Genomic DNA, 18,290 nt, shown 5'->3' on the forward strand with positions numbered 1-18,290 from the left:
GGAAATTGTTGATTTGCAATGTCCATCTGTCCCATTTATGTACCAAATATTCCCTTGACTAGCACCACCAGACTCACATACGAGTGAATGTTTGAACAATGCTATTGAATTGTTCCTTTTCTCAGTCTTGCAAGTTTCAAATCAAGAGCGGGAAGATCTTCAGGGTCGCTTGCTGCAGGCTGAAACGCGGGCAGAGCAGCTGGCAGAGAACCTTAACGCAGCCACTTCCAGCATGGAGCAGTACCGAGCCATGGCTCAGAGTCTGGCGGAATCCCTGGACAAAGAGAAACAGGTGAAGTACACTTAAAATAGTCATGCACCCATCTTGTTAAGTTATCTATAATTTCATACGTTTGTCTCAGATAAATGCCCCAAACCTTCTATTGGTGTGCTGGGTTTTTTTTCATTTAATGTTTCATTTTTGGATCATATTTGTAATGTGCAGGTAATGGAGCAGGCTCATACCTCGATTGAAAATCGTGTGAAGGAGGCTGAGGAGCACCACCGCAGGCTTGAGGAGAAGCTTCTGGAAGCTGAGAAAGAGAAACGTAATATGGAAGAACAAAATATGAAGGCTATTCTCTCCTTGAATGAGCAGGTAATCAATTTTCTTTTTAAACTCTTCTAAATTGTACATTTTTAATGCATCTCCCCCAAAATGGGGTTTTACTTAAAAAAATAAAAAAGATAAAAGGGGGAAAAAAATCTCATCCCAACCTTTCTTATTAGATGAATGGGCTCAAAAGGAACCTGAGCAGCACCCAGGCAGAACACCACATGGCACTACAGCGCTTGTCAGCTGCTGAGTCCCAGCAGCTGCAGGCTTTACAAGACTGCCGAGAGCAGGTAAATAGCCACCATCTTTATTGGCCATGAACATGACCTGTCAATGACGTCCATTTGTCTGCAGATGTGTTTTTTCCCCATTCTATAATCCCTTCTACGTAGCATAGCGGATATTTTTATACAATTTGAATGTACTTTTCTATCAACTTTTTAAGGCTAAACTGGCAGCCGAAGCACAAGACAAGTATGAGCAGGAGATGATGTTGCATGCTGCAGATGTGAAGGCTATGCAGGATGCCAAGGCTCAGGCCCTGCAAGCAGTTGAGCTCAGACATCAGCTAGAGGAGAGAGCCCAAAGAGCAAATGCGGAGCTAATGGAGGCCAGGATCTCCTGGGGGGAGCAGGAAAAGATCCTCAAGGTTGGTTTTGGGACAATTTCATAGGTCATACTAGGTCATACTAGTTACACATACTATTAAATGTCTTTTCGTTCATTCATTCCGTTCTGTAATCCCACAGGAGGAGATGTCCAAGATAGAAAGCCGCTGTGAAGAGTTGCAGAGGCAGAACGTTCTCTTGCATGAACAGATTCAGGCGATGAGTAGCAAGATGGCTGAGAATTTGCAGCGTGCTGCCAGTGAGAATCCACTTAACATCTCCCTGTCTGAAGAAGGCAAATCACAAGAACAAGTCCTTGAGATTCTAAGGTAGCATGTTTACACAGGAACATTTTTGTTTGCACTATGAAATAAGTTAGGTCCGTCCTTCTTGGTGTCATTGTTCGAGTGTAGGGCTGTCAGCCTGTCACTGTCGAATATTTTTAGAATAAATTATTGTAATTCCATTAAATAATCTTATAAAATCTAATTTTCCATAAATTGTATTACTGTATATATTATTTTTCCCTGGTTGTGTATGATCCAATTATTGTTTATTTGGTATTGTTTCGTGATTAAAAAGAAACTAAGCAATATCACACGAGAGGGGTTAATTTTGTCCTCGTCCTTTTTGAAACCGATTCAGTTACTGGTTTAGTCATTGTTCCAAAGTAAAAGTAGATGTTGGAAAATGTCTTATTTTGATTAAAACAAAAAAATAATACGTCCGCTTTCATGAAGGACTATAAAAATCAGAATAATTTTTTGAGAGGCTGAAATTCCAGGATTTGTACAATTTTATTCATTTTGACACTTCTAGTCAGGTGTTGGCTAAAAGTGACAAAGCAAAATATTACTTTTTCTACATCAGTGTCTGAATGAGCCTGTTGAAAATTCTTTCTATAAAAAGAACATGCGCAATAAAAGTTGTTTGATTTAGGTAACACAAGTGGATTTGAATAATCTGAAAATGTAATTGTACAATTACAATCTTTTTATCATTATGTGTTATAGATTTGTGCGTCGCGAAAAGGAGATTGCAGAGTCTCGTTTTGAGTTTGCTCAAGGGGAGACTTTGCGTTACCGTCTAAGGGTTGAACACCTGGAACAAGAGCTAAAAGAGGATCAGGACAGCTTGAGTGCTGCTCGAGGGAGGATGCAGGTAGGTTTGTAGGCTGAAGGAACGCACAGTTCAAAGTAATGCTTATTTTCAACAGTGTACTGGTAAACCTAAGTAATAGGTGGGAATCTGTCCCCCACCCCCTTTTTATTTTTATTTTGTTGCCCAATATGTACGACACTCGCTAATAGTTGGGATACATTTTATCATACTATTATTGAATGAGTGTGTCCTAACGTATAAAAATGGAGAACGCTTTGTGACATGCACTTTGACTTTATGAAGTTAATTAATGAAAACTATATTCTGATTGACTTAAAATCTTAAATGCCCTTGTGTGTCAGGTAACGGCAAAGACCCTGGCCCACCATGATGAGCTGATGAAGAAAACAGAAACTATGAGCATCTTAATGGAGACAAACAAGATACTGCGAGAGGAAAAGGACAAATTGGAGAAAGAACTCAAGCAAACACAAACCAAGGTAAATTGTGTTTTGTGTATAACTGTATTTTTTCGAGAATAGCACACCCTCAAATATACGACCGTACTCTTCTTGTGCTCAGACAAAATTGTTGTTGTTTTTTTGTGTGCAGTTTTTTCCCCAGCCGTTTACACCTTCCTTGCACCAAAATGGGATAATTACATTCATAATGGTGTTTTTTGGTGAACAGTGAAAATTATCAGCCCAATTTCCACTTCAGGACTTTCAAGCTGAGGGTTCGTGGGAATTGGAGGGTTAAGGACTTGCACAGGAACCGTCCTCTCAGCCGGCCTGCTCGTGTCTCCACTGCAGAATACGACCCAGTTTCGCGACATTACAAGTTTCGATCGGCACGTCAACGCTGTGCGACTGTTTCTCCTGTAATGTAACACAAGCATGTCGCAAAAATCAGAACAACTACAAGGAAAAAGGAAAATGTGAGGCGGTAGCTGGTTTTTCTGCTTTTTATTTTTGTGTACTTGCCGTGGATGGATGGTTTGAGCGAGTGGAGACGGCGTCTAGATGAAGAATTTGAAAAGGCTAACAGTAGAGTGAAAAGAAAATGGGCAAAAGATTCTTAGGAGACTTCTTTTTGTGAAAGAGCCTATAGCCGAGAATGCATCATCGTCGCGCATGAAGATAAGATATACTATATTATATTTAAACCAATCAGCGCCGGAGCCCGATCGGGAGTTTATCGGGCCAACAGAGTACCTACTCTAGAGTAGGACTGCCGCTTGTCCCCATAAGTTCCTGTAAATGTGGCTCGGTCGGGAAGGCTCCTGCAGTGGAGACACGCGGACATACGGGGCTGTCCCGGTCAATTTACCCCGAAGTTCCTGCGGTGGAAACGGGCCTATTGTTGAGCTTAAGAAAGGAGCCGTAAGAGGTGTGTCAAAAAACACTTTAATTAACATACTTGTTGAAAATACACTAGGCTCTGAGGTTATAAACAAGGAATCAACCCAGAAGTCTGGCAACGGCAAAAACACACGTGTGGGACATACCAAGCCTTAGTTCTGTAAGGGAATTATGTCAAAACCACCATATATTAAATAAGATATTTGAATAAAATTACACCTTTTTCACAACTCCTATGATCCAGTTAGCTCTTTTAGCGCCAATAACGTTTAATGATGTATAGTAAAATCCAAATGAATGCAGCCAAAAACGTTAATTGACGTTTACTATGGTTTTATTTCACAATGGGCAGGTTAACATCAGTGCAGTGCTGCCTTGTCATTTTGGGTTGTAAAATCCCAAAACACCCACTAATAATGGCCAGCAGATGGCAGCATTGTATCTCTTTTCAATGGTCTCCCGGTAATATGGACAATATGGACTTTACAATGAAACATCATGAATATGGTGAAATAGAACGTCTTCAAGGATGACGTGAATGGTCAAAGCCTTTGCCGTGTTTCCCACACAGTGTTAATACTTGGGTGGGTCACCACCCAAGAAGTTTTCAAGAAAATTTATAAAAAATATATTTACAAAGAAAAAAAAACGTGCCATGACAGGATATACAGCATGTAACGTTAGTTTGCCATCATTCACTTGTGGATCGTGAGGCTAGAGGAGACGTAGTAACAGGACTGAGAGCCACCTCCCGTCCAACCCGCCTCCCATTACCACCGCCGGAGGCCATCCACCCAAGTCGATTTCAAATCTGTGGGAAACACTGCTTTGTCACAATAAATCTAATTCACAGAGTGTCACTAACTAAAAAAGATTAGTGTCAAAGTCACTGTTGTGCAGAAAATGTATCTTTTCACAAAAGGCTTCTTTTCTCCTTATCTTTTCAATTTTCACTCAATGTCACTCAAATTACCTATTATCAAATGATTACGAAAAAACGGAATAGGGTAGAAACAAACTTTTTTTTCTAATGAAAGAATGGAACACGATCTTTCATCTGGTATGCACCTTGTTTACATAGTGACGGCACACAATATTCTGTTTTCCTTGAAAGATGAGTTAAAATGCTCGAAATTGGCTGGCACTGTCTGGGTTGTTTTTTGGATAATATGTGGCAGTAAAAGAGTTAAGCAAATTGAGTTTTCACCAACCCCTCCCCTCCATAAACCTATGTATAATATCCCCACTTGATATTCGATTTATTTTTTATTTTTTTGCAAAAGAAAAATTGTTTATCATAGAAAATTTCAATATGTGGGCCAAAATATTCATTTTACATTTAAGTGAAAATTGACCAGATACACAGACATTATAAGGTCTCTTGGGGCATGTAATGCCCTTATTCCGTCTAATTAATCACCTAATTTTTCTTGCAGGTGCAAAAATTGGAGTCAGATGTTTTGCCACTGAAACAGGCAAACACTGAGCTAAGTGAGAAGAGTGGGATGCTACAAATGGAGAAAAAAATACTGGATGAGGAGATCAAGCGCTGGAAGAGTCGGACACAGGTTAGTGGAAAGACTGAATAACGGCCCTCATCTCACTGGTGCCATACACAAAATCTAGCCAATAGGCCTTCCTACCAGCAGTAAGTACTGTAACAAATGTGAAGACAGTGCATAAAAGAAATGTGTGGCAGCGTTAAACGATGTCGGGCTTTACTTTTGGTAACTCAGAGAAATTTCTGCCCTCCAGGGGGCAGCTGTGGAGCTACAAATCTGCAACCTTAACCTTCTGCCCCATATGCATGGAGCTTAACTGTATTTTATTTGCAGTATTTATTTATGCTGTTGTTGATTTTGAGAAATGTGTTTTTAGCTGTTTTTATTTACCCTGCTTTATGATATGTATTTTTTTTAAGCATTTGGTGAGTCAGCAGAAAGATTCTGATCCAGACGAGTACAAGCGTCTACATTCAGAGAAAGAACTACACATTAAACGTATCCAGCAGCTCATTGAAGACAACAACAGGATCAAAGCAGAGGTTGCCAGGTGAGTACTGTAATTGTAATGATAGCTTTTGTCGTGCGTGCGTTTGAGAATGTGCCATTCTGGCACACCCCGCCCCGCCCCTTATCAATACTTTTAATTTTTTGGGAGGGAGTCCCCCAGCATCACTGTGTGGCAGCCCTTAGTTAACTGGATAACAACAACAACCTAGATAACAATTAATTCTGTTCTATGACCATCTTTCTATAGGAACACCAATCTCACAACATCACAGCAAAGCCAAATACAGAACCTGCTTGATAACTTGAGCAAGATAACAGATGAGAGAAATTTGCTCAAAGAAGAGGTCGTTACAAAAAGTCTTGAAATCCAGGAGAAGTTAAGGACAATTGCCCAGGTCAGAAGGCTTGGACGCCGCTACAAGGCTCAGTATGATGAGCTCAAATTGGAACATGACAAGGTAAAGTGTGTCCCACATGATCTGATGTCCTATATAGTTTATACCCTGATTAAATCTTCTACTGTGCTTCTCCTAGATTTTAGCTGAGGCTGCAGGTCCATCCAAAGAAGAAGAGGCTCGTCAAACCTCAGTTCAGGAACTGCAGGGATTTAAAGACTCTCTAAACCAAGCTGACACCAGGATTAAAGAGCTGGAGGGACAGCTAGAGAATATAAACAAGGTTAGCCGTCAAATATGTTTTTCATTGGTCTTGATGATTGTGAAACAATCTACGGCCATACATTTCTAGTTACTAAGATTGCACAATTTGACTGCGAACATGTTCCCCCTTTTATGTTGTCATTTTTTCTTTGTAAAGGTGGTTGCAGAGCGTGAAATTGAGGTGCACAATGCACAGGAACAATCATCCAAGCTTCAGACTGATCTGGGTAGACTAAGGCAGGAGCTGCAGGAGAAAGAGGACACGCTGAAACAGCAGATGGCAGACAAGGTGGAGAAGACCAGGAAGGCTATTGTTTTTGCCAAGCAAAAGATCAACCAGCTCACAAGTAAGAAAGAATACACCCCCCCCCCCCCCCCATCGCCTACAATTATGAGACTGATGATGATATTTTTTTCATACAGTTTTCATCTTTGTACAAATCTCAAAGTCCAAAAAAGTAGTATTATTCTACATGTATATTTGTGTGCTTCAATCAATCAATCAATATGGAACTGCACGACAGTGAAACACAAACACTAAAAGCACAGCAAATGCACGAGTCTTCATACAATTGTTTGTTCTCCCCATCACTGTCTCGAGTTGCGCTGTTGTGTTTGTGTTCATTTGAATCTCAAATGTTCACATCGTGTCCAGGCGCCAAAGACAAGCTGCAGAAGGAAAATGAGGAGCTGAAGCAGCGATTTGAGGAGCAAAAGCAGCTAAATGAGGAGTTAGAGGTGCGTGTAAGCGCTATAAAGTCTCAGTACGAGGGGCGGTTTAATCGACAGGAGAGAGAACTGAGAGAACTGCGAGGTCAGCAAGAGAGACAAGAGCAAAGAGATGAGCCTGCTGAGGCAGGCCCAAGCAAAGTGAGTCTTCACTCCCAAGATTTTCTATGGAAATGTTCTGTTCTGTAGAAGAAGAAATCAAATAAGAATATGACTTGGTCTGTTATGGTTCTAGCCTCAGGAGCAGCAGAGAAGCACAGAACAGCGACAGATCAGTCTTAAGTCAACCCCGGCTGCAGACAGGGGCAGGTATGATGCACAAAAACGGCAAAAAAAGAAGCAAAAAGCTAAACATTTCCCCCAATAAAACATTTTTGCAGTCCAACTAGGTTATACAAGGTGTGTGAACTAACATTGTGCCTCCATTTGCTCTCAGTGCCAGTACTTCAGAGCCACCAACTGCCAACATAAAGCCAACACCTGTAGTAGCCACAGCCAGCAAGCAAGCTGTCAACCCAGGGAACAAACCTACTCCAAGGGCAAGCATCAGGCCCATGATCACCCCAGCCACTGTGCCCACTCCAACACCCACCGCTACTGTCATGCCCACAACGCAGGTCGAGACCCAAGAAGGTAAGTCTAAATAATGGCATGTGGAAGATTAAACATTCGAAATAAAATAATGTTTGGAGCCTCTCTAATGATGGCCAATATCCTCAGTTATGTGTCATTTCATTTCACCCATCCATCTTTTGGACTGCTTATAACCTAACCTACTCTGCAGCCATGCAGACTACAGAGGGTCCACCAGTGGAGCATGTGACTGTGTATGGGAGTGCCAGTGGTTCTGTGCGCTCAGCAAGCCCCAACATCCAGACCACCTTAGCCAGCCCCATGCTGACTGTGCAGCAAACGCAGACACAAGCCACAGCCTTCGTCCAGCCAACGCAACAGCAGAGCGTCACCCATGCAGAGCCAGTCAATCAGGAGCTGCCGCCTGTAATAATTGAGGCAACACCGAGCTCGCAGGTGGAATGGCCTTCAACATCCTCCACCTCTGCTGTATTTGGAACTGGTGAGAAAAAAATAAATCATCTTTAAGTTTGAGTGCAAAAGTAAAATATGCATGATTTAGGATTGTAAGATTGGAATGCCGCCATGAGTTTTTAATTTTTAAATAAGAACTCAATTGCACATTGTCTGTATTAGCGGATATGATCATTTTACTCAACAAGTACTGTTTTTTTAGTACATACTGTCTGTACCTGCTGCTAATCTGTGTTGGGTTGCCACGTTCTGTTTTGTGACAAGGTTAGTTTAGCCCATCAGTGGGAGCAACATGTATATACGCATTTACACTGTGTAAATATATTTTCATGATGTTAATAAAAATAAAACTGTCTAGTGAAAGTCTAACCTATTTAACATAGATTCAAATTCACCGATTTGATATTATTTCTGATAAAAAAATAAATTTGTGAAAAATTCATAGTTAAGTTCATCAAGTTAATAGAATTTAAAAAGATGAGTTCACCCCACAAATAAGGGGTTTGGTTCTTCAGGCAAACCAGGGGTCCCCAAACTTTTTCTTCCATGGACCACCACTTTGATAGCTTTACAGTAATTTTTGGACTACTAGGCGCACATGACTATAAGCCACACTAGCTAAATTTGGGGAATACTTGATTTTGTTACACTGTAAGTCGCAGGTTTTTTAATGTTTCCGCACCGGGTTCCCGCTACTTTCTTTTCCATGAGGGCGCAAATTGTCTCACTCTCGTTCTGTCTCTCCTACTGTATTTAGGCTCACTTGGTTTGTTTTGCTCTTCCTGACGCTCCTGCGCTTCTTTTATAGTGCACCCCCTTGTGATCTGATGGATAAGCTGCACCTTTGTATTAGCCGCAGGGTCGAATGAAAGTGGAAAAAAGTAACTGTTTATAGTCCAGAAATTACTGTAATTTTTTTTCAGCACAATACCCCAATTAATCAGTGTAGGTGAATCTATGTAAAGCACTAATGTTTACTTTTATATAAACTTTGTTTAAAAAGAAAAAAATCTAGGTGGTAAACCAAAAATTTTATTATTTTTCTGGATTGGCCAATGGCCCTACCCATTCACATAAAATCAAACGGTATATTTTGGTCACTGTTCAAGAGTGAAAGAGTTGCCGATTGGTTCCCAAGGTACCAAGAATCGTGTATGAAGAATGTACACCCTTACTGCTCTGTCAGTTTGGCCGACCCAGTAACTTGGGTCAATTTTATTCAACTTTGGATTGCTTTATACAAAACAACCCCCCCAAAATGAATTTTTATTGGTTGTTCTGTACAAAATAACAAAGAAAATTGGGTCAAATTGAACCAAGTTAGCAGGCCAGTCCAATATTTGACCCAAATAGGGTGGTTTTTGACCTAGCAGCTTGAAGAGTGTATCGTAGACAGAAAAAAAACAAGACCATTCAGGCTCAGGTACGGAGATTTTTCTCACTTTAGGCCATGCAATATGTTATTAGGAGACCTTTATTGCAAATAGGTAGTGAAGATGAACAATGATTTGAGCTGACTTAACCTAAGATTTGTACAAATAAAAGCCATTCTTTGGGTCTAGTTTCAGCAACACCAGGATCTTCTTCCTCATTGTCCAAAAGGCCCCGTGAAGAAGATGAAAGTAGCAGCACTGTGGTCACAGATACTGATGCCGCTCAGGAGGACACCAGCAGGGCTCCAATTTCAAAAAAGCTGCGCATTATCCAGAGAGTGGGTCCAGAGGTGAGGATGTTGCTCAGCTTCCACGTGTGTATTGGTAATTTTTTTGGAATTGTATAAAAGACACTGGTACACTGGTGTCATGTGGCTCTCACAGGAGGAAATGATGGCTGATGACAGCGCTGAGGCTGAGGGGGTGGTACCAACAGACAGTCAAGAGGGTGTAGAAGCCAGCCAGGTATGCCAACATGCAACACAAATAATGTAAAATCAATTAAGTGCATTTATTGTAAACAGCATTGGTTGTTTGGCCTTGTAGACTGAAGAGCTTGTGACGCTGGATGAAGATGATGAGAGTGCAGCCTCTCAATCTACCACCATGCACCACGAAGTTGCTCTTGCACAGAGTGAAACTCCTGAGCAGCAGCTAGAAGTAATAGTAATAGTAACTGATACGGAGAGTGACGAAAACCCAGAAGATGGAGATGAAGAGGAGGATGAGCAGGTAAAGTTAGAGAAAATAAATATGGTTTGTTGAGCACAGTTTTGCTCCTTGGTATAGAATCTCAGCTAATATGGGGGGTTTGATGTTTAACAGTCCAAAAACACATAGTTATTTAGAATAATTCAGCAAGTTGATAAAAAAAATAAAAGGATATTTTTTATTGATATTATTTAAAAGAAATGTACATGTGCATTTAGCTTTCTTTTTTTTCTTTTTTTTTCTGTAATTTAATGTGCGAGATTCTTGCCAACTGCCCCCACTTCCTTGTGGGTTATGACCGGAAGGCCGAAAAGCTAGGGAGACAACCGGATAACCCGACAGAGATGTGGTTCAGAAGACCAATGTTGTGTATCCCATGGACATCTAGGAAAACAAGTCCTTGTTAAAGAAAATTACAGTCGGCAGCTTATGACAAATATACGAAGGCAACAGGCAATCTCATTGGACACACAATGCGGAAAGGAGCATTGGAGCATATTGTAACAACAGGCAAGTTTGATGGAAAGAAGCAGAGGCAGACAGAGAGAAAAGATCCTGGACTGGTTGACAACAGGTTGGGAACAGCAAGAACAACAGACTCCATCGCTTCAACGCAAGGCAGAGTGAAGAGGAAGTCCATGATCACCCACGCTAGGCACTGGATGATGATGATGATGAATTTAATGTGGCCCTTTGGCACAGCAGATTCCGCAACTGTGCTCTAAGGGCAGTTAACATTAACTTGACAATAATATGTTATATGTGACCTCACTAGTCTAAACATGACATTTGTGGAATATGAGTTATGCAGCAACTTCCAGTCGTTTTTATCCATCTCAGGGGACGGCCATTTTGCCACTTGCTGTTGACTGAAGATAACATCACAGTTGCTGAGGGCTCAAGGCAACAATCAATCACAGCTCACCTGCTTTTACCTGAGACCTGCGCAACTGTGATGTCACATTCAAGTGTCAAAATGGTCGCCTTCTGATATTGATAAAAACGGCTGTTTTGCTGCTTAACTCATATTCCACTAATGCAATATTAAGTGGGGCTGCAGCGAACATATTATCAATAATGTTTTTTTAGGTTGACCTCCTCTTTAAGAAGTTGTATGTTGGTAAAAATAAAATAAAAAATTCCTTAGGATCTTTGAACTCGTTATACTTTGTCAATCATTGCCTCGTGACTATTCACCATAAATCAAATGTTACAGGCTCAAGCGTCTGTTGTGTTATCTTCTGTAGGACTACGATGAGGGCGATGAGGAGGAAGATGATGAAGAGGAGGTTGAGGAAGAGGAGGAAGAAGATGACGGGGGAATAGGAGAAGACGGAGAGGAGAGTAATGAGGGGGTCGACGAAGGCAATGAAGCCTACGAAGGAGATGACACAGAGGTTTGATTGCCACACGTGTCATGTACTAGCCGTGACACACACACACACTTTTCATTTCCAGTAGACATGTTAACCCTTCCCACACAGATCCTCTGCTCATTCCAGCTCAACAACTAATTTTTTCCACTTTTATCCCAGCCGAATTTTACGTCTGTGTCATAAGTTGCTGTCTCGTGTGTTTAATTCACTAGTTTACCATTTACTTGGCTTTTGCGTCCAGTATTCAGGATGAGTCGGTGTCTGCACATTGCCAGTTCGTTGTGTCACTTTTAATCTCCTTGAGTGAAAGTAGCCTGATGATCTGAAAACTACTCCCATGTTGTTTTTGTGTAACTCGGGTGTTATATAATAAAAGTTTGACTGTTAACAACTTTTGCTGGAAAGAAAAGCATTGCCAGCTGTTTTAAAAGACTGAAGCTGGCACTAAGTTGGGTTACTTACAACCAAACACTTGCATGCTTTTGTTCGTGGGGGGAATTACACGGGGGTTAAACAGAAGGGGAGAGGCTCCTCTGACAGAACCCCCAACCAATTTCTGTCCATTTGTCTATTTCACTTCCCTTAAAAGTAAGTTTTTAACATTGTTGTAACTGGTTTGTGCTTATGGAATTTTCTTCTTACGATAACATATCCCCCCCCATTCGTCTTCTCAGGGAGCTGACGTAACCGACCCGGGGACAGAGACAGAGGAGAGTTTGGGGGCGTCCGACTCCACCCAGAGGCCAGCAGATTCCCAGACAGCCAGCTGTAAGATCCAGGAAATCTTATTAATGCACACGTGTAACTCCACCTTGGACTCACCCAATGTTCTCACAACCTGTCCCGTCATCTAATTAGTTATCGGATGCTTCACCATGACTTGAAGAGTAGTAATGTTGTTGTCTGTCTGAAGGAGAGGGTGACAAAAACTGTCCTCTTTTCCATGTCCTTTTGACAATGTTCCACCTTAAAAACAAAATCTCAAATATGTCGATGGGGACTCTTTACCTGAATGATGAGACTCCTGTAACACCCCGCTAACATGATCACGCTTCCAAATGTTTTAGTTGAGGCCACGACAATGGAGGCCTTCTCTACTGAACAACCCATCACAAGCTCTGGTATACGTATGCCCCAATCACCAAGAAGACCAACACATCCACTACCCACCTCTCAGGTATGTAGAACATAGCACAAATTATCAGTCAATGTTGCACCAGTGCTTTCTTTTAATATCATTCTCCTTCATTAACAGTTTTTTACACCATAATACGAGATATGCAGTTTATGCACCATAGATCAGATTCATTACATTTCTTTACTGCTACTATTCATTAAAGACGTCACATGATCTTTTTGAACCCCTAAGGAAACACATTTTACAGATCCTTTAATAAAAAAAATTGAATATCATGGAAAAGTACATTTATTTCCATAATTCAATTTAATAAATTAAACTTTCATAGATTATATGTTCAGGGGCCCCAATTTAAGTGATTTCAAGTATTCATTTGTTTATGTTTACATAATTTGGAAAAAACAAAAACAGCATTTCAAAAAATCTACTTCTCAGAGAAAAAAGAAGTACATTAAGATCACATCAAATCAATCCAAATATTGTACTTTCAAAACGATATGTCAATCTTTGATACTTGGTTGGAAATCCTTTTGCCTTAATAACTGCCTTAATGTGCTGTGGTGTTGGGGCAATCAGCCTGTGGCATTGCCCGGGTGTTATGGAATCCCAGATCTCCTTGATGGTTGCTATCAGCTCTTTAAGTTTTTTGGTCTGGTGTCCCTCATTTTCCTCTTGATAATGCCCCATAAATTCTCAATGGAGTTGAGGTCTGGCAAGTTGGGTGGCCAGTCAAGCACTGTGATGGAATGGGCATCAAACCAGGTTTTGGTGCTTGTAGCGGTATGGGCAGGGGCCAGGTCCTGCTGGAAGATGAAATCTGCATCTCCATACATATCTTCAGCAGAGGGAATAATGAAGTCCTCTAAAACATTCTGCTAGACTGTTGCTGTGACCTTGGATTTAAGAAAGCAGAGTTTACCAACACCTGCACTGAACATTGCACCCCAAATCATGACTGACTGTGGATATTTCATGCTGGACCTCAAGCAGTTTGGGTTCTGTTCCTCGCCAGTCTTCCACCAAACCTTTGGACCTTGATTCCAGAATGAAAGGCACACTTTACTTTCATCACAATAGAAGCCTTGGACCACTGGCCAACAGTCCGACCGGTTTTTCTTCTCCTTGGCCCAGTTGAGACGCTTCCTACGATGGCTCAGGCTCAGAAGTGGCTTGACCCAAGGAACCAGACTTTTGTGCTGTGACTCCTGCCTCATTCCACTCGTTCTGTATATCTGCCAGATTCTTGAATCTGATAATCCGTTGAAGCCCACTGTCATCTCTTTTGGTGGTGCATCTTCTCCTGTCTCATTTTTCCCTTCCACTAGACTTTCAATTGATATGTTTGGACACATCAGTCTGTGAACAACCAGCCTCCTCGGCTATGAACGTTTGTTCTTCTTATGGAGGGGTGTCAATGATGTTCTTCTGGCCAGTTGTCAAGGCTGCCGTCTTCCCCATATTGAACCGAACTGAGACCATTGAACCAAACTCAATCAATTTAATGAGACCTGGGGAAGCCTGTGTAGATGCTTTGAGTTTAGTATATGACACTCAGTTAAAAAAAAAAAAATCATGCCCTGCAGAATTTGGGCTGATTTATTGACAGTATTCCAATTTTTTGAAATCCTGTTTTTGTGGGTTTTATGAGCTGGAAACCCAAATTATGTAAAAATGAATACTTGAAATCATTTAAATTGTGGACCCTGAATCTAAAATCCATGGAAGTTTGACTTTTTGAATAGAATTATGGAAATAAATGAGCTTTTCCATGATATTATTTTTTTTAAAGGATCTGTATTATTCCATTATTAACCTGAAGTGTAAATATGTATCTTTATGTTTCTTTAGATGTCCCAACGCATCCCTGCTCGTCGCCAGTCAGTGGGCAGGGTCCCTCAAATGTCTGGGGTCCCGAGCAGTGCTGTAAGTCATATCTGCAATATTTGATTGACGTGCACACGGCACATAACAGGACATAATTTAACGACCTGGCTTTTTTTGCAGCAGCACCTCATTGATGAAGATGACCGGATGGTACCTAGCGCTCCTACGCTAGTGGTGCCACATCGCTCTGATAGTTTTGACCAGGCTGTTCAGTAAGTCGTCATACTGTTTTAATTCTAGGAATGGTAATTTCCTCAGAAAGTGAGAAGTATTTAATGCTGATTGCAGCAATTGCCAAATGCAGTATGATAATGGGGGAAAGGGACTATGCAAGCCCTGCCACGATAAGTGAAAATACCAGAGTAATTGACACCCAACCAAAAAGATTTGTGGTTACCTATAGAAGCCACAAAATGGTGGCAAAATATTTTTTAATAGTAGATAAGTGGCCTTACTAAACAGCGAATAGGTTTTACAGTGATGAATGGAGAAAATGTTCCCCCTAAGAATCAGAAAATTCATGAATGTCAAACCATGAAAAGGCGGGGATTCACTGCAACATTACAATATGCCCTCTAGGGCAGTAATTGTCAACCATGGTTCTGTGGCACACTGGTGTGACGTGAGTGATCTATCAGGGTTTCAGTGGGAAATGATCCATTTTAATTTGTCAGAAAAATATTTGTTAAAAATACAAATAAATTGTGGTTAATCTATTTATGCCTGTGATGTATAGTGACAGGCAGAACATTTCAAAGTTCTTCCATTCGCTGTATCCACCTGGTGCCATTCATACAGCAGGATAAGTCCCTAAAACACCAAGTCAATCTGGGGCATAACCTTCCCGTGTGCATCAGTCAGAACGTGCACTGCTGCGTACTTTTTTGGCTTGGTAGATTATGAAATGGGTGCCTCTGGTCATTAATAGTTGGGGGGGAAAGTGCTGTAGGGCAGGGGTCAAAAACATTTTTGAAACTGGGAGCGGATAACCTGACATTTTTGTTCTTATGGGTTTAAAATCAAATCATGTTTTTTATTTATCATAATTTGTGGGTTCGATGAACTTTGGTTTCCTCGTGCTTCTGCCCACAAATGTCCCCTGGTAACTCAAGTGTCTCCTTGAGCAGTTCTCCCCTAGTGGCTGCGAGAACCTTTCGTTTTGGCCAATCTGACGAAGTGCCACAGACCAGCTCCGATCTCGGTCAGCTTGCAGCACAAGGAGGTACGCCCTCACCACCCAGTTAGGTAATTTCTGTCAACCCACTTTAATGAGCAAAACATTTCATGTGATTGTGACCCTCTTCAGGTCTCGGGATGTTTGACAGCCCTTTGTTCCTCACATCTCATGAAGAGGAATCTGGCGGACGTAGTGTTCCCACCGCACCACTACAAGTAGCAGCCTCAGGTAGTTCTCATTAGAATACTGAATACGGAGCACACGCTCAAAGAATCTGCATATACACTGACCTTTCTCCAACTGGTAGCGTTCTCTGAGGTGGTTCTATCAGACGTGGCAGAGCAGGCCTCTCAGTCGGTCCCCATGGTCAGCACATCCACTCCCGGCCTTCTGGTGCTAGGCACAGCCAGTACAAGCGAGGAGAGAGATGACGTCTTCCTGGAGTCAGACCCTGATAAGTAAGATGCCGTCTGTGCTGATGTTTGTCTGTTTTGATATCATATGAGAGCATGTTTAAACAGTACATTTCAACTAGTGTTTAACTCATTCTTTTCTAGTCACTTTCACTGAAGCAACCCCCTTCGCTCCCGGCTGCTTTAACTGATTTTGCCAGGTCCACAGAATATTCTGTTCTATTGCTATAAAAACAAGAAACCTATCAAGAGAAAGATTCGTCTTTTCTTTCATCAGGGGAAAAAGTATGTGTATCTGTTTCAGTTTTGCAGCAATTACTATTAGAATATAGATACGTTTCAGTATTATTCACAAACCTGTTGAAAACAATGGCAAAAAAAGCAACATGACCCTTGCTGATTTCTTATACTCTGCTGCCACCTGCTGGCCATTTTTGTAATAACGAGCATTGCTTTAAGCGACCTCTACATGCCAGAAGCTGTATCAAAGCCATCTTGTTTGACTTTTTTATTTTTATTTTTTTTTACATATTTCTATGTTTTTGGTAGGGATGAAATGAAATTTTTGGGCCAAAACCAAATATGAAAAATGCTTGGCCGAAAACCGAAACGCAACGGAAACGGTTTGCGTAATGACCCCGGGAGCTGTTGAGACCGACTGGTGCAAACTCACACGGTGAAAAGCCAGCGAGAAGCGAGGGGGACACTCACCCCCGGGTTTATTGTTTAATTCAAACAGACGCTTGCTTGCAGTGGTTTTTTGCTTGCGTCACCACAACTCATTTTGGCCATATTCTTTCAGCTTTAATTTTATTTTGGCCGAATGCCGAAAATGGTTAAAATAGCCATTTTCGTACGGAATTTTTTTCGGTGGCCGAATATTCGGTGCATCACTAGTTTTTGGGTTTGAATGAGTTAAGTGCTTCATTGATGCAACATTCAAGTTAACTTTGAACACGCAACAAGTCTAAAGTGCTTGAGAAGTCCTTGAGAGAATAAATAGGTCCACTTGCTCTTGGCTGAGTGACTGCCTAGTCAATTAATGATTTTCATGTCAACTTGAGGTTGACTGCCAGATAAATGACGTTTTGTTTTTGTTTTTATCAGTCAATTTTATAAGACAGCAATGTGTACTTGTGAACTAAATTGCTGTTTTTATGGTACACCTATAAAATAAAATTTTTGAATTTTTACTAAATAGCCCACAGCGGATATAAAGTCCACACACCACTGTTAAAATGCCGGGCTTTTGTAATGTAAAAGAAAAGAAATGACACCGAGATAAATCATTTACAACTTCTTTGCCATTAATTTGACCAATAGCCCGTGCAGCTTAACTGAAAAAAATCCTGAAATGTTTAAGGGAAAATAAAAAAATGGACAGTAATGTAATTGCATAAATATGCACTTAATTGGGTACAAAAGGATCTTTGGAAGGCTCTGTTGTCACAAGCAAGTATGCGAAACAGTGAAGTGAAACAGCCACCACCACCAGAAACTCCGCCAGCTTCACTCGGCAAGTTTCTCCAGGAATCTGCTTTCTAATTTAGGACTTGAGCTGAAATATTTGGGAAAACCCTTGATCATACTAAAATGTCTTTCACTAAAATGAAAGATGTTAAAGGTGAAGGTGTATTTCACATGCTAGTTTCAGACCCAGTGCTGAGAGTTCGGTGGATGCTGTGATGTCACAAGATGATTTGGTGGAGCCCAGTCAGCCTTCCGACACAGCCAGCATGCCGTCTACCAGCCAGGAGCCATCATCCAGCTCTGCAGGTACACTTGGTCACCTCACATCATCACCTGACATTCTTATGACATGCAAGTCCAACTGTCCTTTTGAATGATGCATGGCAGATACCAGCAGTGCTCCAACCAGGGCTACACCCAGCAGACAGCTGCAGCGTTGGCCAGGGAGCCGCGGTGGGCGCGCAAAGAGAGGAGGTAACATTTCAGCTCTTCCAATCCAGTAGGGACAAATACACATGTTAACATTTAGATGTTTTCTAAGTAGATGTAAAGCTGTAGATTAAAAAATTGGGGTATGCAAGTACATCTATTTAAATAAGCAAATTTATTTCAGAC

General features: G+C 41.2%; 1 protein-coding gene across 3 annotated transcripts in view; it reads left to right on the forward strand.

Moving 5' to 3' along the window:
- The window catches only part of tprb (translocated promoter region b, nuclear basket protein), a 29,479-nt gene that overhangs the window by 10,704 nt on the left and 485 nt on the right, over nucleotides 1–18,290 (forward strand). For 2 of the 3 annotated variants that reach the window (XM_086088398.1, XM_086088400.1), the window contains exons 22-50: nucleotides 126–292; nucleotides 446–598; nucleotides 730–846; nucleotides 1,002–1,205; nucleotides 1,306–1,493; nucleotides 2,178–2,325; nucleotides 2,628–2,765; nucleotides 5,063–5,194; nucleotides 5,548–5,678; nucleotides 5,886–6,096; nucleotides 6,173–6,316; nucleotides 6,455–6,644; nucleotides 6,953–7,167; nucleotides 7,262–7,335; nucleotides 7,463–7,659; nucleotides 7,811–8,101; nucleotides 9,636–9,796; nucleotides 9,891–9,971; nucleotides 10,053–10,238; nucleotides 11,465–11,614; nucleotides 12,268–12,361; nucleotides 12,661–12,770; nucleotides 14,580–14,654; nucleotides 14,736–14,827; nucleotides 15,743–15,837; nucleotides 15,922–16,020; nucleotides 16,100–16,250; nucleotides 17,854–17,981; nucleotides 18,063–18,149. In XM_086088398.1, the coding sequence (XP_085944524.1) occupies nucleotides 126–292; nucleotides 446–598; nucleotides 730–846; nucleotides 1,002–1,205; nucleotides 1,306–1,493; nucleotides 2,178–2,325; nucleotides 2,628–2,765; nucleotides 5,063–5,194; nucleotides 5,548–5,678; nucleotides 5,886–6,096; nucleotides 6,173–6,316; nucleotides 6,455–6,644; nucleotides 6,953–7,167; nucleotides 7,262–7,335; nucleotides 7,463–7,659; nucleotides 7,811–8,101; nucleotides 9,636–9,796; nucleotides 9,891–9,971; nucleotides 10,053–10,238; nucleotides 11,465–11,614; nucleotides 12,268–12,361; nucleotides 12,661–12,770; nucleotides 14,580–14,654; nucleotides 14,736–14,827; nucleotides 15,743–15,837; nucleotides 15,922–16,020; nucleotides 16,100–16,250; nucleotides 17,854–17,981; nucleotides 18,063–18,149 (4,209 nt within the window). The remainder of the gene's footprint in view (nucleotides 1–125; nucleotides 293–445; nucleotides 599–729; nucleotides 847–1,001; nucleotides 1,206–1,305; nucleotides 1,494–2,177; nucleotides 2,326–2,627; nucleotides 2,766–5,062; nucleotides 5,195–5,547; nucleotides 5,679–5,885; nucleotides 6,097–6,172; nucleotides 6,317–6,454; nucleotides 6,645–6,952; nucleotides 7,168–7,261; nucleotides 7,336–7,462; nucleotides 7,660–7,810; nucleotides 8,102–9,635; nucleotides 9,797–9,890; nucleotides 9,972–10,052; nucleotides 10,239–11,464; nucleotides 11,615–12,267; nucleotides 12,362–12,660; nucleotides 12,771–14,579; nucleotides 14,655–14,735; nucleotides 14,828–15,742; nucleotides 15,838–15,921; nucleotides 16,021–16,099; nucleotides 16,251–17,853; nucleotides 17,982–18,062; nucleotides 18,150–18,290) is intronic. The other variant, XM_086088399.1, reaches the window with a different exon arrangement.

Source organism: Leptonotus elevatus, chromosome 11 (assembly GCF_054856555.1).
Source record: "Leptonotus elevatus isolate MCC_2025b chromosome 11, RoL_Lele_1.0, whole genome shotgun sequence".
NCBI classification, from domain to species: Eukaryota; Metazoa; Chordata; class Actinopteri; order Syngnathiformes; family Syngnathidae; genus Leptonotus; species Leptonotus elevatus.